The sequence below is a fragment of the Limanda limanda genome, chromosome 12 (genome assembly GCF_963576545.1).
Source record: "Limanda limanda chromosome 12, fLimLim1.1, whole genome shotgun sequence".
Classification (NCBI taxonomy): Eukaryota; Metazoa; Chordata; class Actinopteri; order Pleuronectiformes; family Pleuronectidae; genus Limanda; species Limanda limanda.
In genome coordinates this window covers 23,889,280-23,910,909 of record NC_083647.1, presented here as the reverse complement: position 1 = coordinate 23,910,909, position 21,630 = coordinate 23,889,280, and the positions used below count along the sequence as shown (strand labels likewise).

At 42.0% G+C, this 21,630-nt stretch overlaps 2 protein-coding genes across 2 annotated transcripts in view; both read right to left on the bottom strand.

The window, feature by feature from the left end:
* Positions 1 to 11,966, bottom strand: part of LOC133015050 (AP-5 complex subunit sigma-1-like) — a 33,958-nt gene extending 21,992 nt beyond the window's left edge. The window contains exons 1-4 of the mRNA XM_061082186.1: positions 11,851 to 11,966; positions 10,324 to 10,326; positions 10,206 to 10,209; positions 8,413 to 8,502 (exon numbers count right to left, since the gene is read on the bottom strand). Coding sequence (XP_060938169.1) covers positions 8,413 to 8,502; positions 10,206 to 10,209; positions 10,324 to 10,326; positions 11,851 to 11,966 — 213 coding nt within the window. The remainder of the gene's footprint in view (positions 1 to 8,412; positions 8,503 to 10,205; positions 10,210 to 10,323; positions 10,327 to 11,850) is intronic.
* A 1,865-nt stretch (positions 11,967 to 13,831) lies between these two features.
* LOC133016000 (uncharacterized) lies at positions 13,832 to 20,677 on the bottom strand. Its single transcript, XM_061083295.1, has 4 exons — positions 20,629 to 20,677; positions 15,059 to 15,217; positions 14,654 to 14,749; positions 13,832 to 14,140 (listed from the first exon to the last, which is right to left on the bottom strand). Exons 1-4 carry the CDS (start codon positions 20,668 to 20,670, stop codon positions 13,832 to 13,834), a joined length of 606 nt encoding a protein of 201 aa, XP_060939278.1. The 5' UTR covers positions 20,671 to 20,677.
* Positions 20,678 to 21,630: the final 953 nt, after the last annotated feature.

The following is a 21,630-nucleotide window of genomic DNA, read 5'->3' as shown; positions in this document are numbered from 1 at the left end:
GATACCGGTGGTGCTTCCTCTCTCCTCCACCTGCCGACTCTCTGTCTCTCCTCCTCGCTGCAGACATGACAGAGAGTGGCACCAGCCGCTGATTTGCAATTTTTGTGAAACCCCCGGCAAGCGGCTGATGTTAAAAAGAGCAAGTTAACCCGATGGATTCAACTGCAATGCAGCAAAAAAAAAAATCATTTTAAGAAGTGCCCTTAACCACAGAACAGACATGTCATGTGGGAGAGTTCCAGCATTTGCATGAAAGCCATCACGGAGACTTGAAATGACATCAGAAAGACTTTAATGTAAATCTTTACGCGCTGTCAGGTTGTTCTCTGGTCGAGTAGATCTCACTGGGCAGAGCGTGACACTGACGCTTTCCAATGGGGGGGGGGGGTAAATTCTCCATGCAGATCAGTAAGCAGCAGGAGATTGATGCAAACGCTGCGTTCACACTGCAAGTAACACAATCGACAAGAGGGTGAAAGACGATTCATTTCTGTAGATGAAGAAACAAGGAAACTGAGAAACAAGCTTGTTCCCACAGACGATAAACAGCAGGGGGTCCATCTGTCCATGAGCAAAATGTAGGGTTCAGCAAAGTATGATTCACGCTTCAAAAGTCTCTCTTCTAGTTATTATTGGGTTTTTTGTGGTATCCCGTGTTAAAGCATGTAAACATTATATCCAGATTCCAGAATCCCAGTTGTAAGAAACCTGGAGAAGTTGGACACTGGTGCATGTATCTGTCTCATTCCAGTTTCTGACCAATACCGACATCTGACTTTGCTTCCTGTGGTTTCCTCCAGTCTCACGAACGCTTCAGCCAGTAAACGGATTGTGAAACCTCTCTCTCCAGTCGGTGTCACTGAACTCCATCGTGCCGAACCCGATCCCACCGGTCACGGCCGCTCCTCTTCTTCCACTGCGCCCTGGTTCTGCGGAGGACGTGTTTTAATATTTGCCGTCGCTCTCGTCTCCCACTGACGGCAATAAGGTGGATAAGCCAAATCCGAAATGCAATGCTGGTATTTAGCAGAGCTGTGGGCCCGCTGAAGGGTAAAGCTGCCTCCGTCTCCACGATACAGGTATCAGATAGGCTGTGATGTTGAATGTTAAACAGCACACAGGTACAACTGGGATACTTGTTTTAATATGAAAAAGCTGATTTCTCAATGCTTCACGTGAACACCACATCTCACATAGGATCAAATGCACAGTTTCCTGCTCGTCACTGAGGACAAATCTCACGATCTTTCTGCATCAAGCTGGAAAACGTCACTTTAGCAAACCACTGAAAGTTTTCTCCAACAATCTCAATTGACTTATTTGCAAAAGTTCCACATTTCCTCCCGTCATCGCTGCGCCGCTCAGTCTTGATTCTGGATCCTTCTTCGCCCGTGGTTGCATAAGGAAAATGTGTAGGTGTGAACTTTGATTTTTTTTAGTGCTGCATTCAGACGGTCTTTAAAATAAACGTCCAGAGACGTGCTAGCAGTCGCTGGAGGCTGGAGAGCGTTTAATAGGCCTGATACTGGAAGACGTGCTGGGAAGAGCGAAGAAGTGAACAGAACCTCAAACGTCCAGATGGAGGCCCTGGAGGGAGGAGCACAGAAGCATTCAGAAGAGATGTTTGCTCAGACATGTCTGGTACATATCTGGCAGGCATTTAAAAAAGAGCCATTTTAACCTGTGAGGGAAACTTTTACTTCAAGTTCTGTTAGTTGCAATATGTTGGATTAGGCAGATTCTGTTGGGGTCAGAGATATAAAGTAAATGCACGGATCCCATAGACACACATGTGGTAAAGTTTAAGTGCAAACCTCCATCACACACACATCAGACACACATTAAAACATCAGAAAGTGAGAGTCAAGGGTCTCATTTGGGGGGGTGGAGTCTCCTGTGAATTGCAGATCCCAGAATTAAGCCAAAGTCAAATTCATCGTCAATTCTGCCAAATGTACAGGACGTAGACGATTTCAAATCCTTCAGTAGGACACGTCTAACATCTGGATTTATTCTTAATTTAATCAGCCCAATTAATAGTTACTGGCTAGCTGGTGTTTGGATGCTAATCATAGCAGTGTGAACATTATAAAAAGCAACAGAGAAAACACCTGATTCCTCCAGAGGCCGCCTGAGGACGAGGAGTCAAGCTGCGAGAGGTGGAAGCTGTTTTAGACCTGAAAAAACAAAATCTATAAACCCATGTTTCAGTAAAGTGCTTCTGTTAAGAGAATGTTATGAGGATTTTATGATGTCGGGCCGAAACCTCACACACACACACACACACACAGACACACACAGACACACACACACACACACACACACACACACACACACACACACACACACACACACACACACACACACACACACACACACACACACACACACACACACACACACAAACACACACAGGTGGTGAGACGGTCGGTTGTGTGTGTCTACAGGACTCACCCTCACCGTTTGGGGTCATAAATATTCATTTAGCGTCCATCAGCCTTCAGGGATTAATCCCAGTACGACGGTTAAAACACAGAGCAACAGCACCGGCATGTTAAGTCCATTATATACTGTAGAGTAGCAGGCTCTGCCCACAGGAGACTAATGGCTTTTTATCAAGGATCCCTGGAGGGCTGCAGCCTTCCACCTTCAGCTGCACGGCTTCCATTAACGCAAGGCAGGTGCAGTTCAAGAGCACAGCTTTTGTTTTTTACCTAAAAAATGCACCTGCTTTAAAAGTGAAATGAGCGACATTAGTGAGAGAGAAACAACCCACGCGCTCGCTCTCTTTATTCAATCGCAGAACGCCACCTTCAAGACTCGTGATCAAAGGGTCTTCTCTCGATGTGGTCGCTTTTTGTTTCTTCACAATAAAGCAGCTCAACGTGAGTGCATTTTGTATTTATTTGAATTTAAAGCATCTGAAATAAAACGTGTGGAGAAGCAAAGATGGAGAATTGGCAGAGTGGAGGGAGGGAGACGTCCGACAGCATCTGGGCTCCGGGTTCCAACGGGGGGGGGGGGCTGCTCGGGTACGAGGACGTTTAATTCCACGTCCTTGTTTTAAATCAGAAGTACAAACAGACTCATCATTGAACAGCTGCTTTCAAGTGAGTCACATTTACATTTCAATCTAGTTCATTAAGCACACGCACTGTAATCCACAGCGTGTTTTAACTGAGACAGATTGACATCAGCTGCACCACACACACACACACACACACACACACACACACACACACACACACACACACACACACACACACACACACACACACACACACACACACACACACACACACACAAAACACACACACACACACACACGTCAATCTGCTGCAAACACAACACAACGCAACACAACACTGCTGTGGTCCAGCACAAATAACCTAATTGGATAAAAATGTATACATGTATGACATCTTGTATCCAGAAGGTTAAAGGTCAACTCCAAAGTGACATCATAGTGTTCTGCAAAAAACACTTTTCTTATTAACACCATAACTCACACAGGGAGATTCTGGGACCATATTTCCCATTCGGCCCCCGACACCTAATTGGTGACACTAATCTTGCAGATCTGCCGACTTGAGGAGAATCTCGAGGTGCCACCCTATGCCAAAAGGTGGGGGTGGTGGTGGGGGGGGATTTATTACAATATCACTCAAAGTTAATCATTATGTCGTTATTATTACTCTCATATTTCTTAATTGAACTCAACACGTCTTTCCCTCTGAACATCTCAAGCCAACTTGAGCACTTCCTTTTATTTGTATTCTATACATATATTTACCTGTATTTCTAGTATTAATTCCACTTTTAATTCACAGTTTTACCGTCACAGAAACATCACATACATATTTAAAGTTCAGATATTCTCCTGGTAACTTTCTTATGAGCATGTTATTAACACCATCTGTCATCGATAGATTACACCCGAGCCCGAACCTCTCTGGAACCACCTTTAAATCTTCCATGATCGTTTATATCATTATTGTTTTTTGTGTTAATATTGTTTTTGGCCTGTTGAGTTTGTCTAAGTGTCGTTTTGGTCTCCGGCCTTAATGGGATTTAACCTTTTAAATAAGGATTAAATAAATTGAACATAAAAAGAAACGAGTCATGCTGTGATTCGTGAAAAAGGAAGTGCAATGGCTCGATTTTGTAATCAACGTTAAAACAGCAGCAGCAGCAGAAGAAGTCAGCGGACGCCGACACGGCAGAGACACTTCTCTTCCCCGGACACTGCTCCTGACAGAGACTCTATTTGCTTCTCAGCGGTGAGAGCCTGGAACCAGCAGCGTCCAATCTGTCCCTCACTTTACCTCCTGCCTCCGGCCGCAGCTCTCGGCCTTTACCACAATTAACTCCCAATTTAACAACAACAACAAATAAAGGAGCCGGACGATAAAGCAAAGAGCGACTCCTCCTGTGGAACTGACTTTGAGTCACGAGAGAGATCCCTGTTACCATGGACGCACACGTGCACAGTACACGTGTGCTGCATGTGCCCCAGATCCACCCACACAGCAGGTCTCTAAACCATGTTTGTTATTTGGACCTGTTGAATCGCTGTCATGTGTTTTCCTAAATGTGTGAATCTCTACAAAGGTGAATTAAGAATATGGCACCGACCCATGAGCACACAAACCTGCAGGGGACATATCTGAAGCACAGGCTTTCTTCTTCCACATTGATCGAGTCGTCAAAGTCCAACTCCACCCCCCCCCCATGAGCTCAGAGTTAATTTCCCTGAGTGACAGCAGGTTCAGCCTCATGCTGGTCCTTAGTTCATGTTAAATCATGAACCTTTTTTATGCATAAATTTGTCCTTTTCCTCAGTGTCAGATACAGTTTACTCCAATAAACCAAAAATACCTTAAAGCAAATTTAAAAAGCTGACGTTCCTCACTCGACCTGCATTCCTCCTCATTTTTTTCTCATGCATTTTTCACAAATATATATTTCGATTGCTGCAGATATGAAGATAAATGCTGGAAATAACTTAATAACTTAATATCGCAAAATCAGGTGTTAACGTGGATTGATGATGAGATTCCACAGCTTCTGGTGATGAGAGCCAGTGTTGCTGCGCTGCAAATAAGAACACAATTCATAAACGTCTTGTCCTGCAGGATCTGCCTTCTTCTTAAGTTAAAAGACAAACTCAACTCTCCACATCTTTTCTAGAGTTGACGTCTAAAAACAGCTTTTCAATATGTTCTTTCTAAATGTCAACATTAACCAACATCAGCCAGAATCCTGCTCCCTCCGTTCCCGTGCAGTCGATAAAATATATTTGAGTATTCTTAAAGAAGTTTCATCTCTGAGTGCTGCGTCTCATTAAAGACCAAACCGTTAAACCTCCATTATTCAAACACTCAAACACTCAAATCATTCATTTCAATTTGTCACTGAAGGTCATAAGTTACCTACTATCTGGTAAAGATGATGTAATCCTGTCCTCAGTTCCTCTATCAGTCATTTTGAGAGAAGATATGATGTAATTTCCAAACAGTGGCTAATATTTCCACGTGGAAGGAAGCTGTTTAAATACAAACCAGCTGAGGGCGAGTGAGACATCGCAGGTTCTTGCTCTTCACAGACAGACGACAGTCGAAGGAGCATGAAATCGTTTTCTTGCGTCCACCTGTTTCTCGCAACCGCCTCACAGGGGACGACCAAGGTTGTTTCTTTAAATCGTTTTTTAATTTGCAGATCTGCGTGGACAGGTGTCCCTGAAGGAGGACATCTGAGGATCATTATTTCTCCTCACTAAATAGCAGAGCATCAGCCTTTCAGCTAATTGAATAAACCTCTGCACCAGCCGAGTGTCGGCAACTGTTTTAAAATGTTTTACAGATGTGAGTCACAGCTGCTTCCCAGTCTGTCAGGGACCAGAAACACACAAAGTCTAGTTGTGTATCACAGAAATGTATGATCTTCGTTCATGTTGTTCTTTCTCTGGGAATAAAAAAGCATTTCAGATGAATCACATGTTCTGTGAAAATGGTTTTCATCTAATAACTTTCTTCATGACTGGCCAGGGAATGAATCTCTGAAAGATGGAGCTTCCATGAGGAGAAAACAACCTTTGCTTTGAATATTGATTCTAGGATTAAAAGTTGAAAAGCAGTCTAGGTAATAACTGGATTCAGTGCAGAGTAAAAGCGTTTTTCCACGTGCAGGTTACGTAACACTATTGTTCCAACATTATTCTGATGATTAGATTCCAACATGTAACCAGGGCATGAAACTGTGTCAGTCAAACGTACACATCCTGCAAGTGTCTTCAACTTTCAGCTGAATTCATCCAGATGAAGAGTAAATGTCTTTTCACCTGCAGAATTACTAATGAAATGCTTTTAATTAATATGTAAATTCATGTATCCTTCAAATTATCGTAAAATGCAACAAGGTTAATCCAAGCTAGTGGCTCTGGAGACACAGAGCTGGAAAATATCAAGTCTGATATGCAGAAAGTGAGAATGCTAACATGCTAATGTTTAGAAGTAAGTGTCACCACATTCACCATCGTCCTTGCTTCTACCCACAAACATGAACACAATGAACAACTGTGACCGAGGGGAGCGTCATTTGTATAAGTGATTTATTAAAGTTTAAGGCTCATTAATATTAGATTCATCCAGAGGGAACATAAACACTTTCACCGTCGGGATATTCCAATAATTATAAAAGTGTAAACTAAACTGTGGTGATAGGAAACAGGTCAGAAACATGAACTTTTTTCTTTCTCTTTTCCTTTCATTTTGGCATAATTTCTTTCTTACTCCTAGTACTTGTCTGTTTGTACTTCATTACCTGAAAAAAACTAATAAACATATTGTTAAAAAAAAAAAGAAACATGAACTTCTGCACACACGTCCCATCTCGTACTCGTACTGTTACCTTGCAAACATCCACTTCAGAGCATTGTTCCTCGTGCACTGTAATGAACGACCATTTTGTCATATCTCTACGAACTCTAATAGCTATTGACTAAAACCGTGGTTAGCTCAGTCTGTGCTCAGCCAACAATTACCCAACGAATTAGAGTCGGAGCGGCACAGATGTTTGTCGTCTATTATAAGCACAGATGAATCTTATTAGAAAAAAAAACGTTGTAGAAATTGAAGAAAAGCCTCATTATCATGTTGGTTATTGGGTTTTTTCTTTCAGCTTGCTCCCATTTTGTGAAACAGGATTTTCAATGAGCCAAGGACTCTCCCTGTCCTTGGTATTGTCGAGGGAAGCGATGTATTCGGCCTTCACGCTCTGTGAGGAAGTCCCTCCTCGGCCCACCTGCCTGAAACGCACCTCCCTGAACTCGCTAATGAGACTGAGGCAGGAGTCAATCAGCTGTTCTGTCTGAGGAGTGGACCTGTGCGGCCTGCTAATCCGACATGGTCACGTCTTTGTGCTCCCATCAGCCTCTCTGCTCACTGGACGGAAATGAGCTTTCACAGCGGGCGGCTCACGAAAACCACAGATTCATTCTTAAGAGATTTTCAGAGGAAAGAAAAGTTCCCCCTCGCTTCTTTTGAAAGTGTAACCACAGAGCAATTGAACGTGATGTGTGACATTAACACAAAAAGCTGCTGAATTCTGAATGTGAGCAGTAAGAATAACTTCAATTTGAGGTAATTTCTCTGTGACCCGCTAGTTTCACAGCTTTCTCCTTTATTGTTCTTTTCCAGCATATACGTAAGTAAGCTTCCTGCTCCGAGGGGAGTTGAGCTCTTTACAGTGACTTTATGACGCTGACACTCCTTTTTCTCAATGGCACACCGTTCTGTCTCAGCTCCATTAAGTCCAATGAAACCAAAACACTTTACGATCCACGCTCTAGCTCGTTCTATTTTGGGCCTGTGCAGCCGAACCGGTGTTCCAGTAAACAAGAGAGAACGAGTCCACGAGGCCGTTGGATGTACGGAGGTGAGGTGAGTTGCTCCAGCTTCATATCAGAGGAATAATTCATGACAGAAATAACAATCTGTGACATCTGCCTGTGGCGCTGATTATTGAAGATGTTTTCCCCGGTGCAGTTTCCTCTGAGCAGCGTCGTGTTCCACTCAACACGTCGCACTGACAGAAGAAGAACACTGATGCTCTGGATGTGGCGTCGCTCACCGCTAACAAAAAACTGCAAGTCTCAACAAAAATGTGGTTTATATTGAAATCAGATTCAGGCTGGTTTTTTTACCTCATATGCATTTATATTGTTTGGGGCGGGGCTTGGAAATGGGGACTTAAAAGATAAAAAATATTATCTCATGAACAAGTGTGTGCAAAGGCAGGTACCTTCCTCTGTTCTTTGGTGCCATGATATCTGGGGGATGCTCAGAGAGACAGGCAATCCAGATCATTCCGCCCCTGTAATCAGTTGGTTTTTGTTTTGTTTGCACTGCTGACAGCGGCGTCACCGGCGAAGAACTTCCTCTGCACGGGAGAGATACACACCGACACACTCTCGGCAAAAGCCTGCGATAGGAACAAAATCATCTGTGCGATCGCGCGGAGAGAATGACACGAGGTAAGGATCACGAGCAGGATTCACTTCAGGGGGAGAAGCTGTGTGGTTATCTTGAGGGAAACGGAGGCCGGCTCCGCTGCATATCGGCTCACATTTCATTTCAGTGATGCGACTTGGCAAAAGACGGCAAAGCTAATTGAGGAGCTCAGCGGGCGGCAGTGCATAACAGGCTTATGAGTTCATGTCTCCGGAGTGAATGTGACTCACGATGTGTAGTGGAGACATTATGGAGATGAAACACTGGGGAAATGTTTGTGTTTTTTTCCATTGTACCGGAGAGGTTCTCACATTTTAAACCAGTTCCTCACAGAGACCGAAATCCGACCAGTCTCAGATTTGATGTCTCCTGATGTTCTCCTCCCACAATCTGTCATCAGATGTGTGTTGAATCACGTCTGTTCACTCCGATGTGGACGCAGAGTAAAAGTCAATCACCAGCATTGCTTTTTTGCTCAAGGCGGCAACAAAATAGAAATGAAATCGAGCTTGAACAAAATTAAACTGCTGTTGAATTGGTTTGACGCACAGCGCTGAGAGCAAATATCTGAATTCTCACTTAGTGACGCTCCACGACTCCTCGCCAGATGGAGCCGCCTCCCAACTACCAGCAGAAGGAGAGATTGATTAGATGAGACAATGACAAGAGATCTGGGTGAGACTCATTCAAATCAGAGAAATAAAACAGTAGGTGGAAATAATCAGCACGGGTAATTAACATATAGATAGATTAAATAAACCAAACACTGACAGATTTAAAGATTAATTATATATTTAACGCAAAGAATGAGAGATCTGCTGATAAGTTGTGGTGAGGATTATCACCTCTACTGCAGCCAGCCACCAGGGGGCGATCAAGGTGCTTTGGCTTCATTTTTTGGGAGCTGTCATATAGCATCCATCTTAATATGGAAATATAATATGGTCGTGACCCCGTGGAACATAAATGGACACCGAGCTGTTTGAGTTCACTGCTGTTCAGAAAGTTTGAGATAAAACTCGTTAACTCAACTTTCACGTCAAAATGTACGAGTCGTAGCTAAAAGTGTCCGAAACCCAGAAACGTTTACATTTTAAATTCTAAAAACTCGCTCTGCACATGACGAGAACGTGTCTTGTGTGTTTCAGCTAAATAAGTTGCAGTAGAAATTGTAATCACATGAAAACCAGTGTGGCACCATTCAAAGTACTTCTTGTACAAGGAGACCTGCAGCTCCAGTCCAAAGGATTTAGAAACGAACTGTGACTTTTCTAATCACATGCCACTCTGATGTCAAAGTCCTTGTCGCTACTCAAACTCACAGCCGTGTGTTCTTTGTGTAAAGCTTGTGTGTCACTGCAGGCGTTTTTTTGTCATCACTAATTTGTGCAATTTCAACCTCCGGCCTCTGACGGAGTAACGACTCTGTATATGGTTTTGAAGCATAACCTTATCAAACCGCCGCTGATACAGAAGGCATTACAAAGGTAAGTGAAAGTGAAAAGAACAAATTGAATTGGACTCGGCTGTCGTGGAGGTCGTGAGAACAGCTCAGCCTTCAGATGTGCAGACGTTTGTCTCAGAGTTTCCCCCCCGAGTTCCTTTAAGATCAGTCAAAGAGTCTGAGTCCAACCTGGAGCTGAAGGCTGACGCTGTTTTCTCTCCCTTAAATATTCCCTCCACGTGATGTGATACCTGCCTGAGAAACACATGAAAAGACAAATTCAGAAAGACTTTCATGTCCATTTCGCGAAAGGTTTGCAAGTCATGTGTGAATTCTGACGTGTGAAAACAAAACGCTCCAGTGTCTCACCGACTGGAGAGAAAAGACTAAAAGAGGATTTAGGAAAATACAGATCTTTTTATACAACACAGAATCTGAGGGATCCTGCTCGGCTGCACCAGGAATAGAAGATATTATTGCTGTAGCTTATCCTGCAACCCTTCATCTCATTTAGCCTCAACATGCAAACTGTCTAATTCCTCATCGAGTAAATGTTCCTACTCAATGCTGCCTTTTAATTACCCAGTTCACCAGAAGGGTCCATATGGACAAGTTCAACGTGAAAGAGTGTTTTGTCTGCTTTATTATAAGCTGAAAATCTTAGCTCAGCTTGAGCTCTACATGTTTTTCTATAACTGTGAATTGTGCGTATTTTGTTTGTCTCCAAGATGGATTTACGATATAGATCCTCCACAACTTGAGTAACAGATGAAAAAAGACGTTCCTACATTGATCATCATTTCCTGATGATGTTGACTTTTGGCTTAAGACACGCAGCTTTAGCTTCAGTCTTGTAGAACAATATGAAAATAGCCATTAAATGCACTTTTATAGTGTTCTCAGTTCAAACTCTAGTTTAGTTCGCTACGTAGAAAGAACGAAAGAAAAGACTTAGTTTACTCCTCAGTTTCCTGCCAACTTAATTCATGTAAAAGCAATATATAACATGTCACTGGTGAGAATGGGAAGCTGGACACATAGCACACTGCTGGACTCAGAGAGGGGTTGGGTTGGGTCTGACTAAAGCTTGTAGGAAACGTAGCTGCATCCGACCAATCACGGCGTCTGAGACGAGGGCAGATGGAGCGATCGGCGGACTGGAGCGCTGCAGTGAGCAGACAGCTGCAGGGTTCATTTAATGACGGTTATGTTCCTTTCAGAGACTGAAGAAACATCCCGGCTCTGCCACGTCCATTAAGGTGTCAGATGGGTTTAGAACCAAAAGGTCATCGTGAGGCTTGACCCAATGAGGCAGGTCGATTCCATTCAACCACCACAAAATGAAAGTCCTCACCAGCTGCCTCACAAAAACTATGCATTTTCAAAGAAAGCTACTTCTTCCATCGGCTCCTGCTGCAGGATCTACATTTTACAGCCAACGTTAGATCATTACAACACGTTCATGAGCCAAGAAACTCACTCAACACTTAATTCACTGTGTTTAAAATCGTGGCTGTGTGGTTGATTTTAATAGCATCAAGACATAATGGTAAATGTGTCAGAAGCTCACTGGACCTCCGACGCCTTGTTCTGAAGCAGTGAGACCGAGCTGCATTGAGAAGCACGGGAGGACAAATAAATCAATGAGTCCACATCACTCCCTCGGCTCCGATCACCCAGAGGTTCAACCCAGATGTTACAAGGCCCCGAGTGAATGGAGACTTCAAACCACACACTACGGGCTTCAGCATTAAGAATAGCAAACCTGTTGTTGGTCTCAATGAAAACATGAAAGGATGCGATCGCTACAAGTTCAATACAACAGCCGAGGTTATGATGAGGTGAAAGTCGGTGCATCTGTCTCCACGTCTCTGTCTCGGTGTCCTCTCGTCCCACCGGTTCATGGCCTGCCCGCTGCTTGTAACCACATCACTCTCCTGCTGTCCAAAGGCCACTTTGCACGGCCTCTGACGCCGCAGTGATTGGCGGGACTGATGGTGACACAGCCACATGACTGGCGGCTGATTCCGGCAGCAGCAGATGGATGGTGGACGTATTTGAAAGAGAAAAGATACTCGCGTCTGAAAGAAAAGAGGAACTGTGGAAACTCTCTGGTGCAGCGGCAGTGTGATTTTAAAACTGTTATAGAAAACTGTATAAATGGTGTAAATATGTGGAATATGTATCTTGCATGTAACAATGTTATGGAATACGATGCTAAACTGGCTGAGATCTATTTTGGTACCACTGCTTTAAAGTAATGAAGCAAGATGACAACGTGAAAAATGTGATTTTCCACAGTATTTATTACATGATGATACAAAAAAACTAAAATATTCAATAGCATATAAAGTGTAAAGCTTCTGTTTAAACCATCTTCTTCATATTTGTTTTTAAAAGCTAAATAAACATCCAACCAGGCATATTAATATGAAAGTATTATATTATTATTATATATATTATATATTTTCCTCTTTCTCTGGTAAATGAAGACAAACCTCATTTATAAAACTGATGCTCCACAGTAGAAATCTATAAAATATGTATACAGAGTTCAATGGACCAATTATCCTTGATATAGTGATGTCAGAGCTCTCCATGGAAATCTTCCCCTCGCTCCTGTGTTTATTCCACATGTCAAACAGTGGGTAACAGTGGGACCCCCCCCTATACACACACCATTACTTATTTACAACTGATCATGGTAAAGTGCTAAAAGATGTAAAAATGCAACACGTCAGAGGTTTGTAGAAAGTAGAAAAGTACTTGAACCAACATCTGTGATGGGACTACGATGGTTTTTAAATTAAAAATCTGAAAAACTACACATTTCTGTTCCACATTGTGAATTCAGAACTGAAAATCCAAGTAATTGTTGGATAAATATTTGTGTACTGGACCTTCTAATGGCTGCAAGTTGCCTGATTAAACTTTAAAATGGAATCTTCAACAGTCTGCAGCGAACATACAACTATTATTGATACACTGTAAAAAAGAAAAAGTTGAGAAAACGTAAAATATCAAGGCAACATGATGCAAGAGATTTTTGAGTTTTCTCAACTTTTGCCTGCTGTTGTTGACTTAACTAAGGTTTTCAAGTTCTGCAAAGAGTTCTGCCAACTTGGATCTTCTTGTTCACCTAATTAGGATAATCATGTGAGACTAATAAAGAAATTCTTGCTTGAATGCCATGTATTTCTACCTTCACTAAACGCAGATTTTTTTGTTGAATTAATAAACAATTATGCCCCTCAATGTCATGCATTTGTACCTCCTTTAAACGTAGGTATTCTTGTTGAATAAACGTACAATTATCCCTTCAATGGCATATATTCCTAGATGCACCAAACACAAATATTCTTGTTGAATAAACATACATTTTATCTGTATAAATAATCAGATAATAAATAAAACACAGTACAGCTGAATGTTATCTGAAATATTTCTTTATTTCTTTATATTTTTTTATTTATTTTGAACAGGCGGGTTAAGCGCCTTTGTAAAAAACAATCTTCTCAAATTAGTTCGCAACATCAAATTGAATGACTAACCATTTTTGTATACACATACAACAATGTGTATTCAAACACATACACAATGTGTATATTCAAACACATACACATACAACAATGTGTATATTTAGACACATACACATTGTGTATGTGTATTCAAACACATACACATACAACAATGTGTATATTTAAACACATACACATACAACAAGGTGTATATTTAAACACATACACATACACAATGTGTATTTAAACACATACACATACAACAATGTGTATATTTAAACACATACACATACAACAATGTGTATATTTAAACACATACACATAAACAATGTGTATTCAAACACATACACAATGTGTATTCAAAATAAAAGTTTCGTTTTCAAAGATCTTGTGCGCTGGGAGCACCGAGAGCCACCAAGCTCAAAAAAGATAGTCTGGATGGCTTCAAATGTATACCTCAACTGTTTGGGGTAATTTATATTGAGGGCATATAGAAGGCCAAAGAGGTAGGCGAACGCAGAGGAGAGGTTTTCCATTTCATGCAGCACGATGCCCCCTTCCAAAACAACTGCATGGTCTCGAGCATGTGAGATGTCGGCTTCGTCATCTAGGATGGTGAGGATGGCCACAGACGCCCCTTCCAGCACTGGTGCCAAAATGTCAGTGTCCTGAGGAAAAATAACAGATGCATTTGAGCCTTGACAAACTAGAAAGAGCATTTTCTGAAGAAAATGTGTGTGAATGCTGAGAAGGACCGTGCTAAAGCTGAAAAGTATAATTTGTAGGCTGAGATATGATTGGCTTCATAACGGCTAAAAACAGTTGAAGTGTTAAAAAGGCATAAGAAAATGGGCAGCTATACACTGGAACCTGACAGCCAAAGAAAATTGATGAAGCAATGGCAACATAGCTGACGTAATAGCTGAAAATAGATTTAGTAGTTTAGAAGTACAACTTGTGAAAAGGAGGTTGATTTACATGAATTGTAAAAAAGTTAGTGTGAACAATGTATGAAAATATGAACAAATCAGAGAAATATGATTACTGCACTGATAAACTGCACTGGGGAGGTGTATGTTTCCATTTTGGATGAACTACTACTTTAAAACATCTCATGAGAATGAGGAATTAGCTACATGGCCTGAAGTATTTATCTTTTTGCTACAGTTACTAGTACTTACCAAGCACTTCATGAAAAACTTTTTGGTATCTTCGCGGAGGAAAATGGGCAAGCCTCTCAGTGCTGCTGTCTTTCGGTGTGTAACAATGTCAGATGTCTAAAGAGTATCCAGTGGAAAATAAGTATTTCAATAAGTATAGTACTGTACTGAACATACACATAATGCAAAATCAGAAATCTTTTATAGTACTGAAGATGAAGCACACACAACTTTACTTTAACAAATTAAAATACTGTTAAACCAAATGCCACCAAAACACAAAGGAAGGACTGCGGACATCCATTTTTACTGAAGCATATCCACTAAGGTAGTTTTTACAGCACCCAACATCTTTTTCTGTGTCTGTTATAAGAAAGTATATTCATGCTCTTCTAAAAATGCCAGGCAAAGGAGCACTTCACTCACCTGATCATCGAGTTTATCAAGGAGGTCTTCCATTTCTTGGCCAAAACCACCCTTCTTAGTCCGGTAGAGTTTTAGCAGGCCAGGTCCAAATCTTTCAAGAGATGCATTAAAAGTCCCCAGGAGGTCTTTGCTGGTGATACGCCGAAATTCTTCAGATATCTAAACAAGAAAATCAACAAAATATTGTAATTAATTGCAATTTCAATTAAGCATGGGGATTTTTTTTTCTTTAACTGGAAGAAATGGGCTTCCATAGGAGTGAGATGGTTAGGGTAAGAAAATTAGGACAGGTCACAGAATCAAATGGATCATAGATTTAAATGTAACACTGGCAAGACAGAATTGACACATTTCCCCAGTAGATACTGTTCTTCTTCAAGAAAAGCCAATGTAGTTGTATAAGACAATTGCTAAATAAATTAGGACATCCTTACCTCCTGAGACGAAAACAGCGCAGGCCACCTCTCTTGGACCTCAGATACCATAGGCTGACGCTCCACGACTTCTCTCCGCCTGAGGGAAAACGTCAGCTCCATCTTCTGCTGTATCAATGTCATGTTCCTTTTCTTCTTTTTCATTTCATCAACCAGAGCAACTCTTTCCTCTTCAAGTGTAGAATCATCATGGTGTTGTGGATAATCTGGCACATGATTGACCTCTCCACGTTTGGGCTTCTTCAGGGTGAACGGGCTGTCATCTTCACCCCCCTCTTTTCTTTTCCTGTTCACATTTACCTCATTGCATCCTGCCTGGCGAAGCTTTGATCTTTAGTTTCCAAGTTTGTACTTGATACTTGTTTTCCATCCCTCATGGCCTGTGATGCCACTTGGCTCCTTCAGGCATGGATACTTATGAACCAGCGCAGCGGCAACTGACTCAAGCTCATCTTTCTCGGGGTAGCTTTTGATTTCAAAAATTGCCTGTGCAATTTTATCCAGTATCTCCATTTTCATGTCTCTTGTCACTGCAAGGCCCTTCTTTGACTTTTTATATGTGTCATTGGCCTTACACAATTTCAGTTCCACATCATATGCAAACTTAGGGATAGGAAATGGAGATGGCCACTCTGCGACTTGCCTTAAATTATTCTGGATAGAATCAGTCCAACTAGGCCTAAAATCTTCAGAGTGAACACTGAGTGTGTCCTGAGAGGAGACTGAACTAGTGGATTGGTCAAGTGGACATGAATCACTGTTCCACATTATATGCAAGACTGCACGCTCAGCTGGTAATTCAGACATTTCTGTTAAGTTGCAGAGTGCATTTCCAAACTCTGGATCCTCAAACTGTAGTGAGAAATCACCTTGAAGTTCAAGTCTCTCTTTCAGTATATCAATAAATTGCCCCACAAATGTTGGGACTTCAGGAAGCTGGATTCGCCGGGCTTCTCTGGTAGAAAGAACGACCCGAAGTAACAAAGTCTGAAAAGAGAGGAGAGAGATTTATCAGCTGATTATGTTTGATTAACAAATAATTTAGTGTCCAAATGAGAAGAGAAGAAAAGCAAAAGGAAAGGAAAGAGGGGAGCAGAGGACAGGAGAAGAGAGTTGGTGAGGAGAGGAAAGACAGAGGGTGGTGAGAGAGGAGAAGAGGGGAGAGAGTGAGCAGATGAGAGACAGAGGGGGAGGAGAGAGAAGAGAGAGTGAGGAGAGGAGACACAGAGGAGGAGGAGAGCAGAGGAGAGGGGAAAGAACATACCATTTTGAATAGCTTTAATGGAGAATGAACTTCCTTGGGGTCACCATAAGCTTTCCACCAACTGTGTATGCTGCTAGAGGGTGGTAATCCGTCAGCACATCTGGATCCAGAAGAAGAAGGTCTGCACAGGTGTGATATTCAAGCTCATAGGACCTGAAATGTTCAACGTACCAGGAAGACAGTCTTTTACAAATGAATGCCACATCCTTTGCAATGACAAGAATGCTCACAATCTTATGGAATTCCGGGAGGCCACTGCACTGTCCAGCAGATAAAATCATGCCCGCTGCATACTGTGTCCATGCAGGTGAATTGTTTTAGACAGAGACACACTGTCTAGATGTGGGTACTTCTTCAGTATTTCACACTTGATTGATGGATCCAGATCTGAAACCCTGACCACTTTCACATTTTCAACATACAGTTTTGGCTTGAAAAGGTTCCCACTGTCCAGATGGTATGCCATCATCTGCTGGTGTTTTGAGGAGAGAGTGAGCAGCACATTTTTCCAGTTGTGAGTGTCATGGACAACCTTTTTAAAGAAGCTATGTTTTGCCTCGAATCTCATTGTCCACAATTCCACTAAAGGTCCATAGCAGCGAATAAGTTGTGGGTAGTGGTCAATGAAGTGGTGTTTTGGCCTCAGTCTGAACTCTGGAAAGGTACTGGTGAGCAACTTGCGATGATCCAGTAGTTTACAAGATAAATAACACAATGCTTCCTCAGAGAGACAGTTTGACACAACAATCTCAACAGTTTCCTTGAGGTCCATCAAAATCTCCCAGGCAGGCTCCTGTTCTGGTATCTTACGTCCAACTATAAAAGGAAGTAAGCGCAGCAGTGTCCAATTTTCATGCCCATTACCTCCAATTGTTCCTTTTTCAAAGCTTGCTTTTGGAATTTTTTGAGGTTTGTTTACTTTGCCTGAATAATTGTAGGGAAATGATTTTATGCAGTCATTTAATGCATCAAATGTCATAAAGCCTTTTGAGATCAGATTTTTCAAACATAAGGACAATTCCACAGGGATGACTCCTTCAAAAAGGTCATGCAAAACATCTGGAGGAAATCCAGTTATTGGGTGAAAGAACAGGAGATGTTTTCCCAGGACACATTCACTTTTAACCCCATTAACACTTTTAACGCACTTCTGCCTAAGCTCTTCCAGAAACAAGTTATGTTGCTCAACACTTCTCAATTGGAAATCATTAACTTCAGTGGTTGCAATTTGGTCCCGACTTATCAAACAAAACCGACAGAACTTTTCAACAGTAAAACTTTCTTGAAAGCCTGCAAGACCATGTGCACCAAGGTTATCAGCACAAACACAATATACAGTGCTTTTAACAAACTGACCCACAACTTCAACAAAAATTCCCTCTTGTTCTAGACACTTTATGTCTTCAAGCAATGGCTCAAGAAACTTTTCATAACCATATTGTTTGACATCCACACTTTTACCCAAGAGAGCTACCTGAATTGAAGTGAGACTCGATCGAAACCTGACTGGTAAATTTAGAACTACCCAATATACTGCAGTAATCTTATGGATTTTTCTAGAGGTGCCCAGTGGGTTACAAACTTCAAAATCATCAATATATAATGCCAAACTGATACAGATGTTTTGTTGTCCCAGTAGCTTGTTCTCCTTGTAGTACTTGCCGTCCTGAAAAGACTTAAAGTTACCAGATAAATCTCTTTGATCAAATACAATTTTGTCCAAAAAATCTGAACATCCAAGTAAAGTTTCAAGTACTTTGGTGACTGATATATATACAAATGAGTTTTTATGGGCTGTGTTGTACAGATATTCTGTGGGTTCAATAACAGGAAAGTGCTCTTTGAAATATATATTCCTTCGGTGATCTGTAGATAGGGATCCTTTCTCTAATGTTGTTAAAATGAGTGGATTAGTTTGAACTATAGCACTAGAAATTTCTTGCAAAACAGAATCATTTACTTCAATTTTATGTTTTGAAAGGATCTCTTTGACACTGTTCAAAGTTTGAATGTTAGAGAAAGACAGCAGATTATGCAAATCTTCTACAATCTTTTGTGTTGCACCTCGAGAAACATGCAACACAGTTTGCATAGACAAAAAGAGAGAAGCTAATTTGTGCTCAAGAGTCTCACTATCTACATCCTCAACACTATCTTAAACCTCATTTAGTCTCACAGTATTATGAGCTGATGTCCCTGCTTCACTATCAGATTGTTCATCATCAATTATCTCATCTTCAGTAACAGTTCTTGCTATTGTTCGGAAATCCTTAAGTGTAAAATGTTTATGGTTTCGACTTTTGTGAGAACTGAAGGTTGGGCGAGTGTTTGTTTTAAAGGTACACCTTAGAAAGGGACATTGTACAGTTTCTCGTTTCTTTAAATGATGTCCGAGATGGTTCCAAAAAATGTTTTCACTGCAAATTTCTTTAAAATCACACAATTCACACTGAAATGTAAAATTTTCATGGGATTTCACTGTTGAGTGTGATCTTGAGATGTGTGATCGTAACGCTCCAGGTGTTTTAAATACACAAACACAGTCTGTATGAATGCAAGGCCAGTGTGCACCTTGTCCGTGATGAAGCCGCAAATGCTTGAGAAGAGTCTCTTGGCTGGAGCTTTCAAATTTGCAAAATTTACAGTGCATGAAATCCACCTCTGAAACACAAGAGACACATATAACACAAAGTCAGTTTTGCTACAATCACTTTCACAACAGTCTCTGTAATTTATAACACAACTACAGATGTCAAACTTGAATCCTTTTAGGGATTCAAATCTTTCTGAGTCACTAAACAGATCCAGATCTTACGAGTCATTTGTCCATAAGCATATAAATTCTACCAGTGAAACAGAGCCCGTCTGTCTTAGACTATAAACAGGATAAATACATTCAAATTTGAGAGCTAGGCTATTATGCGAGGAGGGCAGTCTGCTGTTTGTGCATTTGAAATTTTGATGCAGGAAATAAAACTTTGCATTTTCATCTTATTAAAAATTCTCTGACGTTAATTATGAGGCTGTTAGTAGTTCACAATGTTTTTATTTAGCTGCATTATATTCAACAGACACAAATACAGTATTATATTCTCATAACTCACAGTCAGCATCACTCATTCAACTGTAAATACAGTAAATGACATCATAGAAATGTGGAAATATAACTCCATAATTATTGACCGATTCTGATAACACATAATGCTGCAGAGAATAAAATGCTCCTCTGTGTTTAGTCTGTATTAGCCTCTAAAGTTCGTCCGGAGGGGACGTCCCGGTCCGGGACCCGGTCCTGGTCCGGGATGCAACTGACGTCCCGGACCGGGATCCGGTTCCGGTCCGGGACCAGGAGCACCTGGAGGTGCGCCGGTCCGGCACCTGGAGGTCCCGGACCGGGTCCGGGACGTCTCGGAGGTGCACGGAGGTGCTCCCCCCAAAATGTCACCAGCCGCCACTGTGTCTGCCCCATGAAAGCGTATGCATGACCACTCGCGTTTGCATGGGCACCTGGAGGTGCGCCGGTCCGGCTCCAGGTGCCGGACCTGGAGGCGCCGGTCCGGCACCTGGAGGCACCTGGAGGTCCCGGGACCCGGAGCACCTGGAGGTGCACCGGGACCGGGTCCCGCACCTGGAGGTGCACCCGGGTCCGGGACGTCTCGGAGGTGCACGGAGGTGCTCCCCCCAAAATGTCACCAGCCGCCACTGTGTCTGCCCCATGAAAGCGTATGCATGACCACTCGCGTTTGCATGGGCAAAATACAAAACGGGTTATCTTAACAAATTTAACCACAGCAGAAGTGCTATAAACATGCCAGTCTATGCCAGAACTAACGTAATTTAATGTGATAAAAGTAAAAACGCACTTACCATACCTTCTTGAGCAAAATTGTTGTGGGCTCCACGTCGTTGTCCATCCAGAAAATGTCCCGCTCAGGTTCAGCAGAGAGCCGTTAAAACCGGAACTGGAATCTACTGAGTTGGCCCAACTTAACTCAAAAATCTGCTCAAAAATTTACAAATCCTTGTTGTGCTGATTTAAAATAGTAGTTAGGACAACAATGAGAGAAAATTGCTGGACAGACAAGATTTTATAGATTGCATATTGCAAAGCCTTATTTCTGAGTCAGTTTAATTAGAAAATTCTTATGAGATCAACAATTACTAGTTACCATTTTTACAGTGTATGCTTAAGAAATTAGCAGAATCCTTCCATTCGCCAGCACTTGTTTAGAAAGACTCTTCACCAACTCTCTAAATATAGAATGGTATTTCCCCCAGGCAGCAGCCAGAGCAGCTTGAATGACATCAGCCAACCACGACTGCAGATTCACCCAAAGCCCAGTTCAACACCAGGTGAATGATTTAGGGTTCGGGCCGGCAGCAGACGCTCGGTGCAGAGCAGGACTTTGCAAAACTTCACTGGCTTTAAAGGGAACTGTCTGACCTGGAGTTCTCTGGTATCGTTAGATCTGTGATGCTCAGCGCCCCCTGGGAGAGACTGGTTGGTGGAGTGGTTCCCAGTGTCCTTCAACCTGCCTCGCCTGGTTTACTCCAGCAGCCTCCGGAGGACGGGGGTGAACTTGTTTCACTGTGGGTTGCGTGTGGAGGCGGAGAAAGAGATGCAATAGGAGACAAAAACACAAACACACATTTCTCCCGTGTGTTTTGGCTGCAGATTGCATCATGTTTTACTGGTGCAACAGCAGCTGGTCTCGCTGACAACGTGGATTTCTGCTTATATATCTATTAAATTACTTTTTTAAATGGTGGTTCTTGAAAGAAGTCAGACTGTGTGTTTGATGGTTGGTTTATCGGTGAGGAAGATTACACCAAATCTACGGGACAGATAAAGAGAAAGGCCAATAAACTTTGGT